Raw genomic sequence first — 15,309 nt, forward strand, 5'->3', positions numbered from 1 at the left:
CAAAGTCACGTAAACCTGGGGCAGCTCCAAAACCTTACGCCTTCCCACAGCAGGCATAATGAGGAGAAATGCTTTCATTTCGCCTTGTTTTTTCTTCTTTCCATGTGTGCTGCATTCTGCAATTCACATAGAATGAGGACATGGCCTCCATGGATTGTTTTTGTGCAGGAAGGTATCCCTTCCTGCACAAAGACAATCCTGCCAACAACGCAGAACAAGAGTGCCTGCACTGGTGCTGGCTGAAAGGACAGGAATGCACCATATCTTGTAGCTACGGTTCATTCCTGCCCTTCCGATTCGGCATAGGGCAGCCTTGCGCCACTGTCCTTCACCAAATCTTTGTAAATGAGGCCCTTAGAGTAAGAAAGTGTGAGGGAACTCATTGGAACTCGAACCAAGGATTGCGCCCCACTGAGGTCACCAGCCGCAACTGCCTCTAAGCTTCCAAGAAATAACTGAGAACTTTGAATACTTACACAGCTGCATACAGCCCCCCACAGGCCGAGTGGAAGAACCCACGGACCATCGTGTGCAGGATGAACGTCAGAAACTGGGGGGAAAAGAGAGAGAGTCAGCAGAACGAGAACAACCCCTGGGTAACACAAGGGAAAGAGACTGGAACTAGCAGACACAAACCTCAAAGGAGAGCTGCTCTTAATCTGGGAGAGATAAACGACTCATGCAGCGCCTTGAAAATGGAGGGCAGAGTTACTTGCAAAGGCAATTTATCAATGTCAGATTGAGGGCAGCACTCCCTGCACAGGTGAGTTAGGAATCTGACATACAGGGCTGACTTGTCAGTATCAAATGAATTACTAGATGAGCAGAGTCACCTACACAGGTGAATGAATAATCTGGGACAGAGCGCAGAGTCACCTGCACAAGTGAATATTTTAGGGCAGAAGAGGATAATAGCCTGTGTGGGTGAGTGCGTGATCTGAGACGAAGTACAGAGTAACCTGCACAGGTGAATGAATAATCTGTAATCTGAGATGGAGCACAGAGTCACCTGCACAGGTAAATGAGTGCTTTAGGGCAGAAGTGGATAGTAGCCTGCTGGGGCGAGTGCGTGATCTGAGACTGGAGGGCAGAGTCACCTGCACAGCTGAATGAATAATCTGTAATCTGAGATGGAGCACAGAGCCACCTGCACAGGGGGATGAGTATTTTAGGGCAGAAGTGGATAGTAGCCTGCTGGGGCGAGTGCGTGATCTGAGACTGGAGGGCAGAGTCACCTGCACAGCTGAATGAATAATCTGTAATCTGAGATGGAGCACAGAGCCACCTGCACAGGGGGATGAGTATTTTAGGGCAGAAGTGGATAGTAGCCTGCTGGGGCGAGTGCGTGATCTGAGACTGGAGGGCAGAGTTACCTGCAGAGGTAGGTTTTTCACCAGACATGTTATCCCAAACAATATCACCAGGATGTTTGTGAAAACGAAGGCACGGATGGCATTGGTGAGTTTTTGGATCTTCCGGTACCGCCTCTTCTTCGGGAATCCATCTCTGTAAAGAGAAGTACAGGGTAGTTAGACTCCACTGCCCAGTCCAAGCATTACTGCCCAGGATCCCAGTGATGTGACAACACAGGTCTGTCTGTACGTTACCGAGATCTTGGTGTACATGTCAGAGCGGTGGTTCTTAACCTGTGGTCTGGGGACCCAGGGGGCCCCGATGCCTACTTAGGGGGGGTCCACGACTGCTTAGAAAATTAAATATTAACAGATTACGAAAGGATGCATAAATAATGAAGCAAAATGTAAAATTGTAAAATTTTAATATGTTCTGTACGTGTGAAGGAATTTGAAATTGGAGGCTAAAAATTAAGGGCCGTATTTATACAGCCCTAGCACCACAGGAGCGTCACTTTTTGTGCGCCGTATTTACAAGGTGGCGTCAAGCCACTTTTTGTGGCTTAACGCCACCTAGTAAATACTGCCCCTTCCCACGCAGCACTGTGCGTGGAAGGGGCGTGCAATGGGTTTTTTCTGTGGGCGTGCCACAGCAACACCCATTGTATTTTGACGCTGCCTCAGATTTATGAAATTTCGTAAACCTGAGGCTGCGCCAAAATCTAATGCCACCCCTGGGGGTGGCATTAGCAGGGCGCAACAAGGAGGAATACTTTTATTCCTGCTTGTTTTTTGCTTTTTCTATGCGTGCTGCTTCTGCAGCACGCATAGGAAGAGCAATATGCCAGAAATGATTGTTTATGTGCAGGAAGGTGTCCCTTCCTGCACATAAACAATCATTTGAACATGACGCTTTGACACTTCTGTGTGTGCTGCATTGTGCAGCCAAAGCGCCATTAGTGATTGTTTATGTGCAGCAAGGGACACCTTCCCGCACATAAACAATCAAACCCCTCAACGCAGACATCCTTGCACGATAGTGCACGATAGTGCAAGGATGCCTGCATTGGTGCTGGCAGCTAAATTTAGCGCTAGCGCAGGGGGAATCGCAGGGGTGCGCCGAATTCAGTTAAATACAGCACATCCCTGCATTTCTAAAGTGACACAGCGTGGTGCTGCAATTGTGGCGCAGCGACGCGCTGCACTACTTTTCAATAAATCTGACCCCAAGTTTATATCCTCGGATGGATTTGTGGGACCAGTGCAAGGTGGGTGGTCTCAAATGAGTTTAGAAAAGCTTCAACCTTCCTGTTGAAATTAAAATTTAGATTTTTTTCTCAGATTGTGAAGTAAATAAAATATTTTATCATGTATTGTTTTGTTTGATGGATGGTTGTGCCTGTATTTGTGTGTATTGTTTTGCATTTCAAACCAACAGAATTACTTAGACCAGGGTTCCCGACGTCCAGTAATTACTCAGTGGGTGGTCCCTGGCTTCCAGTAATGACTCAGTGGGGGGTCTCTGGCTTCTAGTTATGACTCAGTGGGGGTCCCCAGCTTCGAGTAATGACTCAGTGGGGGGGGGAACTCTGGCTCCCAGTAATGACTCAGTGGGGGGTCTCCGGCTTCGAGTAATGACTCAGTGGGGGGTCTCCGGCTTCGAGTAATGACTCAGTGGGGGGTCTCTGGCTTCTAGTAATGACTCAGTGGGGATCCCTGGGTTCCAATAATGATTCAGTGGAGGTCTCCAGACTGAAGTAATTATTAAATGGGGGTCCACAGAAGCCAAAAGGTTAAGAATCACTGCCTTAGAGTGAATGAGAAGCCCAGTTTTTCAGGCCTGTACTTGTAGGAGATTACTAGAAATGCAGACATACAGAATGAAATGTGCTCTGTTCTTTTGTTGCTCAGAATGACAGGCTGGAGAAAGGATGTTTCTGCTCTCTGCAACAGTTAGCATTACTTGGCAGCTAGAGATGCACATCAATAAAATGACCTTGTGTAATACCTCTGATACGAAACCTAACAAGATACAACATGGCGCAGGATCCGGTTGCTTACTAAACCTAAAACAAGCATTTGCAATGCAATAGGTCTCTCATTTGCTTGTGTTAGAGCTATTGACATTGTAAATTCATAACTGGACTTTTCTTGCCACATAAATTGGTCAATCCTACCTCATAATTTTGCCCTGAATATAAATAAGGAACTTGCATTTACCTTCTTCCTCTGTCTTCAGCAAAAAAATGAAAATGTTGCCATTTAGCATCCTAATTTAAATCTGCCACGCCTATTCCAATAAAATACCACTTTCACCGCCCCCCATCAGAGTTGCTGGCTAATGCAATTCCCCCCAAAAAGACACAAGACAACCACAGAGGAGAAATAAACTAGAAGGGTCCCCCAAGCATATCAAGAGTGTTCAAACAGTCATAGTGCAATACTGATGTTAAATTGGCCTGAATCATGGTCATAATTGTAATAAGGAGAGATTATTAAAACATATACAATTATCATATAAACCTATATCAGAAATAAACGTTTGACATTAGTCTGCAGTGCTCAATCCAGCCCTTAGAGGGCACCATAGCAAAACTACCATTTGTAAGGAACATGGTCATATAACTGTATTGTTAGCCCCTAGAGTACATAACCCCATGAAAAAAACAGAAGAAGTAATGCAGGGTAACCGTGTGCTTAGCCCTTAGAGGGCGGTTTTGGGGCTAGCAGGCCCACTGCAATGATATTACAGACAAGGCCTTTAAAACACAACTTCTCCCAGCTGTAAAACAAAAGTTCTAGCCATGAGAAAGCTTAAAAGATACTGAATGGTGGGAGGGGTTATTATTTTGGGGTCCCCACCAACCTAGTGTGGGGACCCAGAGATTACGTAGGCAAAAAGCATTTTGATGGTGGTCCCATTGTCTTGGAGCATCACAGGCTGAGTTATGAACATAAATGTTTTGTAAAAGTAATGCCCTGCAAAGCATTATGGGGCGAGATTTCATGCCACGAATATTATAGTATGTTGACTGCAATGTTCACAACAGCCACTAGAGGACACCACAATAAAAATAGCATTTGGAAGAAACATGGTCATGTAAGCATACAGTCCGCCCTTAGAGAGCATAACCACATGAAAAAAGAATGGGAGAAAGTAATGCAGTGTAGCCATATATGTAGCCCCAAGAGAGCAAAGTGCATTACACTTTTTCAAGCTTAGCAGGCCTATTGCAATATTACAAGCAAGGCCTATAAAACAGAACCCCTCCCAGCTGTGAAACAAAATTTCCAGCCATGAGAGAGCTTAAAAAGATAATGAATCGTGGGAGGGGTTATTATTTTGGGGTCCCCACTAACATAGTGTCGGGACCCAGAGATGTAGACACAAAGAGTGCGTTGTGCTGTAGGTTTTGGTGGTTTGTCCTACGACCACCACTAGCTGAGTTATGAACACTCATGTTTTGTAAAAGTGATGCCCTGCAAAGCATTAAGGGGTGAATTTCCTGAGTGCAGTGAATATTGTAGTATCTGCTCTCCCGCTGTGCTGGGGGAGCTGCTTTCACTTTGAGGATTTCCGTTTTCCATAAAGCATTTACCAATTTCAAGTGTTTTAAGGGGAGAGCCGCAAGAAATGACTCTGATTAGGTAACTTTGAACAATTCGACCAGCTCAATAATACCGCAGATCAAGTTCACGCTGTTGTGCCTGTTCGCATTGTGAGCGCCCTGGCTGCCATGCAGCACGAAGGGGAGAGACAAAAGAAAAAAATAGTTCACCCTTGTTTAAGTATATCGGTAATTGTGCAATAATCCATGTAACAGGGACAGTGTGCAAGGCAGGACAAAAACAGGCTCAAGGTGGGACAAACAACCAATGACCTCAAGTGATTTTTGAAAGGCAAGCCCAGGAACAAATTAAAGTGATGGGCGTGAGGTGGGCATGGTTAAAAGCCCGCAGATACATTACAACGGGCTAGAGCGCTTGCATGCTTGAGCTAAAGAAGGTATTGTTGGGCTATCCTGTGTAACAGTACAGGAGCTCAACATGGGGCCCCTCCTTGCTCCACAGACCCCCCCTAAATGATAAAGGCATAAAAGGTAGCCATCTTTGGGGCAGCACAGAGCAGATGAACCGGTTTCTAGAGGGATGCTGACACGCAGCTCTCCGACATTGGGCCTAATGGCATAAGGTATGCGAGGTGGCTATACATGACTCAGAATTTGTAGAAATGTATCATCTGTTAATAACTTGGGTACGGTTCTAGATTAATTGTCTAGGAAAGTGTGATGAAATATGTCTAATCATTTGTTTACTGTGTTCTTCAGAATTATGTTTTTACGTTATTTGTATAATAATAGCATATAATGCATTGTGCGTTTATTGTAAACTATCTATACTATAGGTACCAGCCTTAACACTGGCATCTCAAGACAACAGTGAAGGCATTGGCACGGGGTGGCACTATTGCAAGAACTGAGCACACGTTACTAGCACCACCACTGACAACCTAGGGCCCTGGTGCAAGATCTGGCACGAAGGGACAATAATGATATCCCTGCCAGGGAGAATGATTGTGACTGATGGTCCAGGGCACTAGTGGAAGCATTGACACTTGTGGAACGTATGCAAGCATTGATGTCGCAGGGCAACAGTGGGCACTACTGTACGTTCTAACAGGCCATGGCACTAATGCGAGGATTGACACGTGGGGCACCAGCTAGAGACCCCACTCCCAGCTCACTGGGTTTACTTAGGTATGTATGTGTGCCACCTGCAGGGACGCGTGTGAACAGGGAGGCGGAGCCTGCTGTGGTGCAGACTCACATCTGTGCACACATGGTAGGATCAACCACCTGCACCATTGTACGTGTGTAGTTTGTGGTGTTCGAGGGGAGTCTGTGAACTGGGCCCCAGTGGCTGCTGAGGAATATGACCGATGTGTGGGTGTCTACAGATTCCCAAGCCCTCTTACCCCACACATATTGCTATAAATGAGTTATTTACTAGTAAATTTGAGGCTTAAGGGTGACAACACTGCAGCGAGACAGTGTCACTGCACACATGCACCTACAGGCATGTTCAAATTGCCTCTGAATGCATGCATGGTAAGGTGACTGTGCAATGCATGGTCAGGGGTGTGTGAAGCTGTGTGTGTCACCACTTTGTGGATTGTTGACGTCTGAGCTGGCCTAGGTTAAGTATTAAACCTTGGTGGACCATACGTTTGAACCCAGAGGTGACTAGGAGCCCGAGGGACGTCACTTGGAGCTAAAATATTAAGGGGGTTATTACAACTTTGGAGGAGGTGTTAATCCGTCCCAAAAGTGACGGTAAAGTGACGGATATACCACCAGCCGTATTACAAGTCCATTATATCCTATGGAACTCGTAATACGGCTGGTGGTATATCCGTCACTTTACCGCCACTTTTGGGACGGATTAACACCTCCTCCAAAGTTGTAATAACCCCCTAAATTCAGTTCTTAATTTCAGACTTGGGTCCAATAGTTTAGGGCAGTGGCAAATGCAATGTTTAAAATCCAGGTGTGAGTTTCCTCCAGTAGGTAGGCGTAGGACTCTCCATAGAGGCACTTGGCCTCCTCTCCTGTCCTCTATGGTCTCAGAAGTAATTTTCTTTTCCTGTGAGAGAATGCTTTGTAATAGGATAACATACATGTTTGAGAGTCACCAGAGGGAGTTAGTGTTGCATTACAAAAACCTAAGATAAATACCTATGTCTCTCTCAGATCTTAGCTGTCTGCGGTGCAGAGTACCTATACCAACACTGTGCTGGGCCTCAGCTCAGCCCATTGGTTCTCATTGGTTGGCTTTCTCATCAAACACATTTGTTTGATTCCTACTGAATGGATTTTGTTCCTCTTTGTGTGTTTTTACCTCCCCTGAAGCACAGCTTCTTCACCATCCTTTTGATTGGCTGTCTTCCATCCTTCCACCGATGATGTCAGGGAATTACATTTTATCTTTTGCTTTGGAACACAAGTTTTCTTGCTTTCTCTCCCATGTGCTGCTTCCGACCTCACATCCCTCCCCTCGCGCTCTCCATGTTGCTCGCACCCACCCAGCCCATGTGTTGTTTACACTGCCCCCCCTTCCCGCCCAGCCTTTTTTTTAACCCTCTTCCAGATCCTCTGATGCTCCCCCGCCTCTCCCTGTTCTCTATCACTTCCCAGGGCTCAGCTGCTCCTCCGCACCCCGCTACTCCACACCCTGCTCCTCCACACCCAGCTACTCCACACCCCGCTACTCCACACTCTGCTCCTTCACACCACACTCCTCCACACCCCGCTACTCCACACCCCGCTACTCCACACCCTGCTCCTCCACACCCAGCTCCCCCAAACCCCGCTATTCCACACCCTGCTACTTTACACCCCGCTACTCCACACTCCGCTACTCCACACCCCACTACTCCACACCCTGCTCCTTCACACCACACTCTTCCACACCCCGCTATTCCACACCCAGCTCCTACACACCCTGCTCCTCCACACCCAGCTACTCCACACCCTACTACTCCACACCCAACTACTCCACCCCCGCTCCTCCACACCTAGCTACTCCACACCCAGCTCCTCCACACCCTGCTCCTCCACACCCCGCTCCTCCACACCCCGCTCCTCCACACCCCCGCTACTCCACACCTTGCTCCTCCACACCCTGATCCTCCACACCCTGCTACTCCACAACCTGCTCCTCCACACCCCGCTCCTCCACACCTTGCTACTCCACACCCTGCTCCTCCACACCCTGCTCCTCCACACCTCGCTACTACACACCCCTGCTACTCCAAACCCTGCTCCTCCACACCTCGCTACTACACACCCCTCCTACTCCACACCCCACCACTCCACACCCTGCTCCTCCACACCCTGCTCCTCCACACCCTGCTCCTCCACACCCCGCTACTCCACACCCTGCTCCTCCACACCCTGATCCTCCACACCCTGATCCTCCACACCCTGCTCCTCCACACCCTGCTACTCCACACCCTGCTCCTCCACACCCTGATCCTCCACACCCCGCTACTCCACACCCTGCTCCTCCACACCCCGCTACTCCACACCCTACTCCACAGCCTGCTCCTCCACACCCGCTACTCCACACCCCCGCTACTCCACGCCCCGCTACTCCACACCCAGCTACTCCACACCCTGCTACTCCACACCCTGCTCCTCCACACCCCGCTCCTCCACACCCCGCTACTCCACACCCCGCTCCTCCACACCCCGCTACTCCACACCCTGCTCCTCCACACCCCACTCCTCCACACCCTGCTCCTCCACACCCTGCTCCTCCACACCCCGCTACTCCACACCCTGCTTCTCCACACCCTGTTCCTGCACACCCTGCACCAAGTGCCAGGATAAATACTCAGCTTATTAATATTAATGTTTACACTACAGCTTCAGGGTATCAGCATCCATATCCTGCTCACTAGTGCCAGGATACTCAGCTCATTAATATCAATGTTTTCACCACAGCTCCCTAATGTTAGCATCCATACCCTGCTCACTAGTGCCAGGATACTCAGCTCATTAATATCAATGTTTACACTACAGCTCCCTAGTGTCAGTATCCACACCCTGCTTACTAGTGCCAGGAGAAATACTTAGCTCACTAATATCAATGTTTACACTTCAGCTCCCAGGTGTCAGCGTCCACACCCTGCTCACTAGTGCCAGGATAAATACTTAGCTCATTGATATCAATGTTTACACAACAGCTCCCTAGCGTCAGCATCAACACCCTGCTCACTAGTGCCAGGATAAATACTCAGCTCATTAATATTAATGTTTACACCACAGCACCCTGGCGTCAGCGTCCACAACCTGCTCACTAGTGCCAGGAGAAATACTTAGCTCATTAATATCGATATTTACACTTCAGCTCCCAGGTGTCAGTGTCCACACCCTGCACACTAGTGCCAGGATACTCAGCTCAATAATATCAATGCTTACGCTACAACTCCCACGGTCAGCATCCACACCCTGCTCACTAGTGCCATGACAAATACTCAGCTCATTAATATCAATGTTTACACCACAGTTCTCTAGTGTCAGCATCCACATCCTGCTCACTAGTGCCAGGATACTCTGCTCATTAATATCAATGTTTACACCACAGCTCCCTAGTGCCAGCAAAGACACCCTGCTCACTAGTGCCAGGATAAATACTCAGCTCATAAATATCACTGTTTACACCACAGCACCCTAGCGTCAGTATCCACACCCTTCCCACTAGTGCCAGGATACTCAGCTCACTAATATCAATGTTTACACTTCAGTTCCCAGGTGTCAGCATCCACACCCTGCTCACTAGTGCCAGGATAAATACTCAGCTCATTGATATCAATGTTTACACAACAGCTCCCTAGCGTCAGCATCAACACCCTGCTCACTAGTGCCAGGATAAATACTCAGCTTATAGATATCAATGTTTACACCACAGTTCTCTAGTGCCAGCATCCACACCCTGATCACTAGTGCCACGACAAATACTCAGCTCATTAATATCAATGTTTACACCACAGCTCCCTAGCGTCCCACACCCTGATCACTAGTGCCACGACAAATACTCAGCTCATTAATATCAATGTTTACACCACAGCTCCCTAGCGTCAGCATCCACACCCTGCTCACTAGTGCCAGTATAAATACTCAGCTGTTTAATATTAATGTTTACACTACAGTCCCCTAGCATCAGCATCCACACCCTGCTCACTAGTGCCATGATACTCAGCTCATTTATATCAATGTTTACACTATAGTTTCCTAATGTCAGCATCCACCCCCTGCTCACCAGTGCCAGTATAAATACTCAGCTGTTTAATATTAATGTTTACACTACAGTCCCCTAGCATCAGCATCCACACCCTGTTCACTAGTGCCATGATACTCAGCTCATTTATATCAATGTTTACACTATAGTTTCCTAATGTCAGCATCCACCCCCTGCTCACCAGTGACAGGATAAATACTCAGCTTATTAATGCCAGTATTAGGCCACAGGTCCCTAGTATCAGCATCTCCACCAAGCTCACTAGTGTCAGGGTGACCACCTCCTTAATCCCAGTGTTTACATCACAGCCTTTTAGCAACAACATCAATACTCTGCTTATTAGCATCAGGAACACCACTCAGTTCATTCATGCTAGCATTTACACCACAACCCTCAGAGGGAGGACCAGCTACTAGTGCCTGGACCATCCCTCAGCTCATTAAACACAGTAATTACAGTCACAGTCCCCTCTTGGCAGGGCCACACCCAGCTCACTTACCCAGCCACGCCATCAACGTCTGGCACATCCCCGGGGGCATCCACGCACTCCTTGAGACGCCAGTCCATGACGTAACCGATGAGAGGGCACGTGAAGAGGCACAGCAGCTGCATGACCCCAAAGATGGAGGAGTAGAAGCTAACTGTGGAGAGAGAGCAGGCAAGGCCGCTGTAAATACTAGTGGTGCGCGCTCGCGGCTGCGCTACACGTGGAGATGTATTTACGCACACAGTGTATTCTTAGACAGAAGGCATGTCTAGCTATACGTATTTATATAACATCTTCAACCACTAGAACAGCACCCTAGCACTTTGGTAGGCAGGGCGCACGTCTTGTATGGTTGTATCTGGTTGTATGGTCATTTGTAGTTAGTAGAGATTTGGTAAGTGTCTAGTTTAATAATGGTTTCTGCTGGTTAATGTAAAAGTCACATACGTTTGATGCTGCTCCAGATTTTTGCAGTATTTTATGTGTATGGGTGGGTGCCCAGTGGACTCTGGGTTCTCCATTGAACTCGGGAGATCCAGAGCTGGTCCCAGGACCATTGTTTCCTGAATAGCAGGGGTGCAATGTTATGCACCTCAGGTGTGGTATTGTAACAATTGAAATAGTTTATTCTGTACAGTAATACCTTTTATGTCTTTGATTTTAGATGTTCATGATAAGAATGAATTCTTTATATACCTGTATCGGCCACTAACAGGTTCTCAATTCATGCAAACACTTTTTAACAGGAAGGGGCATTACTTTCTCACATACCCAGATGTTTCTCAAGATGCTTGAGATTTGTTTGCCCAAAGACATCTTTGTTTTTGGCAATCACCACTATAGACAAATATGGTGAACAGTGATAGGCACCTGCTTTGCTCTGCTATGGGACAATATACCAATAATGTGGTAATTTGGCTGAGATATATCGATGATCTCTTCTTTATATGGAAGGGTTCTATTCCAACTTTGACATTTCTTGTAAGAACCCTAGATTGAAATTATCTTAATTTGAGGTTCTCTCTGGGTTACGATCAGCCATTGGTGGGCTTTCTTGACCTTGAGGTACCTACTGAAAGGAATAGAATAACTACATCACTTTCTAAAAAATATACTGCTGGTAATTATTTCTTACATGCATCTAGTTGCCATCCTTTAGCCCTGATATCAACCTTTCCATAGGGGGAATTTGTGAGGGGCAAAATGCATTGTAGTATAGAATCTTGCATAATCCAAGTTTGGGGGGTTATGATTAGGAGATTCAAAAGAAATGGGGTACACTGGCAAGGTTTTAAACAATGCCTTGAAGAAGATCATTCAAAGAACATGAACTGAGATTATGTCAGTGAAATCTCCAAATAGACCAAAAACAAACCCACCCTTTCATTTCATAACGTGATGCAATACATAGGCTTATTAAATAATCAAAATCCTGAAAAAAACACTTAGGTGTTTTAAGAATTCAGACGATGTTACATGACGTAATAGGAGTCAAACCCCAAATTACTTACATGAAATGTCCATCAATAAAGGACAAATTGATAGATAGTGCTACGCAACATTTTACTTCTTGCATCTGGCTTTCGCCAAGTCCAGGTTTCTATCCATGCTGTTGTTGCAAAACTTGTAAGTGCTCTGTAGTCTTAACAGCTTTTTCAGATCCCCACTGTGGTTGCACTTATAATGTCACACAATATATCTCTTGTCACACAGAATTTACAGTGTATGACATCATGTGTCCGTGTCCCAAACTGTACACAGGCAGCATGATTGTCCCAATAAAAAAAAAAGATTTTGGAACATATCTGGGCTACAAATCCAACATGACAACAAATATAGCACTGCCAAACATTTTTGTGAATATTACAATGGAGATTGGACAAAAATGAAATCCTTTGATATTGAGTGTGTCCCTCTGCACATAAGGGGTGCAGGGAGGTGGGATTTAAATTCTGAAACTACAGAGCACGGAATCCTGATATATCATTGATGTGAATATCATTGTCCCGTTTGGGATGAATTTTGATGAGGAACTTTATAATATCATTATTGCGAATCAGCCCAGTGTAAAATCTTCAACATTGTGTTTTTTAGAGATGTATATGCACTTGTGGATACACCACATGCCTCTCTTTAATATATGCCTTTTCTTTTTAATGTATTCCTTTAGGAAATTCTCTGGGGACCTTATTTTCTAAGAGGACTGATCATTTTAATTCTTGAGCAAATGGAAACATTAAATCTCACAATTTGGGATGATATGAAGGGAATCTTATTTGGGACAATAACAGTAGACCTGGCACCTAAATTAAATTCCCAATTGTATGATGAAGTAGAGCCGTTAACGTTCAGCATTCTTTGTCCTCTCGTTTGCCTAGAGATACGGGAACGTTTGTATGCAATTTAGGTTGATTTGATAAGGGTTCCATGTTGTTGTGTATTTTTTGGTTGATTCTTGCAGTTTCGTGATGGGTCTTTCTTCACTTTTTACTATTTATTCAAACTTGCTTATGACAATTGTACCATGTGATCAAGACCATGTCGGTCCAAACGTGTCATGGCTCTGAGCAGTGATCATTCTGTGAACTAAAACAGAATTATTGCAATATTTATAACGTGGGTGGCTTGATATAGTTGTGAAAACCACCACATTAGGGTCATATACATACACATATATATAAATATATATATAAACTTACCTGTGTCATCAGCCTCCTTCTGCAGGTCTTCGGGAACTGCCAGAAAGCGAAACAGGTGTCAGATCGGCTGTAGTGGTACAAACTGGCCCCACCTTGGCCCTATGTTACAAACACACAACCCCCCACACACATTCTCCCTGTCTCACTCACCCTCGATCAGTCCTATTTACAATTATCTCCCTCCACTGATGGCCTTCACTCCACCCCTGCTTCTACTATATCATGGCATATTCAGCTTCTCGCATCACCATCTCTCTGTTCCTCTCCTTCACTCTCTCCTCCCTGTGCCCACTCTTTTAGTTCTCTGTTGCCTTTCTATCCCATCAAGATCCTTTGTCTGTTTTCTCACGCTTTCCATCTTAAATCTGTATCTCTTTCTCTGTCCGACCTTAAAAACATATGTTTCTTCGTTTTCGTCTATTTTTATGATTTTTCTTTGTATACATTGCTGTTTTTCCCATCTAAGGCTGTTCTGTTTTCTTCTACTTTTATTTTTTTCGTGCTTTTATTTATCTAACCCAATCTTTCTTTCCTTAACTCTGCCCTCTTTACTTTTCTCTACAATAATTATCAGCGATCATAATACTTACTTATTTTCACACTTTTTCTGACACCCCCTCACCATCCACTTCATGCACTCTCTCGCGGGCACTCCATCGCCACCCTCTTCTGTGCATTCCCTTGTAGGCCTCTTCCATTCACTCTCTCCTTGGGGCTCCCTCCCCTTTCTCTTCCGTGCACACTGTCCCTCCCTCTCCTTTCTCTTCTGTGCACACTCTCCCTAGAACTCCCTCCCCTTTCTCTTCCGTGCACACTGTCCCTGGCACACCCTCTCCTTTCTCTTCCATGCACACTCTCCCTGGCGCTCCCTCTCCTTTCTCTTCGGTGCATACTCTCCCTGGCGCTCCCTCTCCTTTCTCTTCCGTGCACACTCTCCCTAGAACTCCCTCCCCTTTCTCTTCCGTGCACACTCTCCCTAGAACTCCCTCCCCTTTCTCTTCCGTGCACACTGTCCCTGGCGCTCCCTCTCCTTTCTCTTCCATGCACACTCTCCCTGGCGCTCCTTCTCCTTTCCCTTCCGTGCACTCTCTCCCTAGAACTCCCTCTCCTTTCTCCTCTGTGCACACTCTCCCTGGCACTCCCTCTCCTTTCTCTTTCGTGCACACTCTCCCTGGCACTCCCTCTACTTTCTCTTCCGTGCCCACTCTTCCTGGCTCTCCCTCTCCTTTCTCTTCCATGCACACTCTCCCTGGCACTCCCTCTCCTTTCTCTTCCATGCACACTCTCCCTGGCGCTCCCTCTCCTTTCTCTTCCGTGCACACTCTTCCTGGCTCTCCCTCTCCTTTCTCTTCTGTGCACACTCTCCCTGGCGCTCCTTCTCCTTTCTCTTTCATGCACACACTCCCTGGCGCTCCCTCTCCTTTCTCTTTCATGCGCACTCTCCCTGACGCTCCCTCTCCTTTCTCTTTCATGCACACTCTCCCTGGCGCTCCCACTCCTTTCTCTTTCATGCACACTCTCCCTGGCGTTCCCACTCCTTTCTCTTTCATGCACACTCTCCCTGGCGCTCCCTCTCCTTTCTCTTTCATGCACACTCTCCCTGGTGCTCCCACTCCTTTCTCTTTCATCCACACTCTCCCTGGCGCTCCCTCTCCTTTCTCTTTCATGCACACTCTCCCTGGCGCTCCAACTCCTTTCTCTTTCATGCACACTCTCCCTGGTGCTCCTTCTCCTTTTTCTTATGTGCACACTCTCCCTGGCCCTCCCACTCCTTTCTCTTTCATGCACACTCTCCCTGGCGCTCCTTCTCCTTTTTCTTCAGTGCACACTCTCCCTGGCACTCCCACTCCTTTCTCTTTCATGCACACTCTCCCTGGCGCTCCAACTCCTTTCTCTTTCATGCACACTCTCCCTGGTGCTCCTTCTCCTTTTTCTTCTGTGCACACTCTCCCTGGCACTCCCACTCCTT

General features: G+C 46.7%; 1 protein-coding gene across 2 annotated transcripts in view; it reads right to left on the reverse strand.

Moving 5' to 3' along the window:
- SLC43A1 (solute carrier family 43 member 1) overlaps nt 1-15,309 on the reverse strand; it is a 278,331-nt gene that overhangs the window by 14,576 nt on the left and 248,446 nt on the right. For both annotated transcript variants that reach the window (XM_069233053.1, XM_069233052.1), the window contains exons 10-13: nt 13,341-13,376; nt 10,654-10,795; nt 1,374-1,506; nt 477-550 (exon numbers count right to left, since the gene is read on the reverse strand). In XM_069233053.1, the coding sequence (XP_069089154.1) occupies nt 477-550; nt 1,374-1,506; nt 10,654-10,795; nt 13,341-13,376 (385 nt within the window). The remainder of the gene's footprint in view (nt 1-476; nt 551-1,373; nt 1,507-10,653; nt 10,796-13,340; nt 13,377-15,309) is intronic.

This window comes from Pleurodeles waltl, chromosome 4_2 (genome assembly GCF_031143425.1).
Source record: "Pleurodeles waltl isolate 20211129_DDA chromosome 4_2, aPleWal1.hap1.20221129, whole genome shotgun sequence".
Classification (NCBI taxonomy): Eukaryota; Metazoa; Chordata; class Amphibia; order Caudata; family Salamandridae; genus Pleurodeles; species Pleurodeles waltl.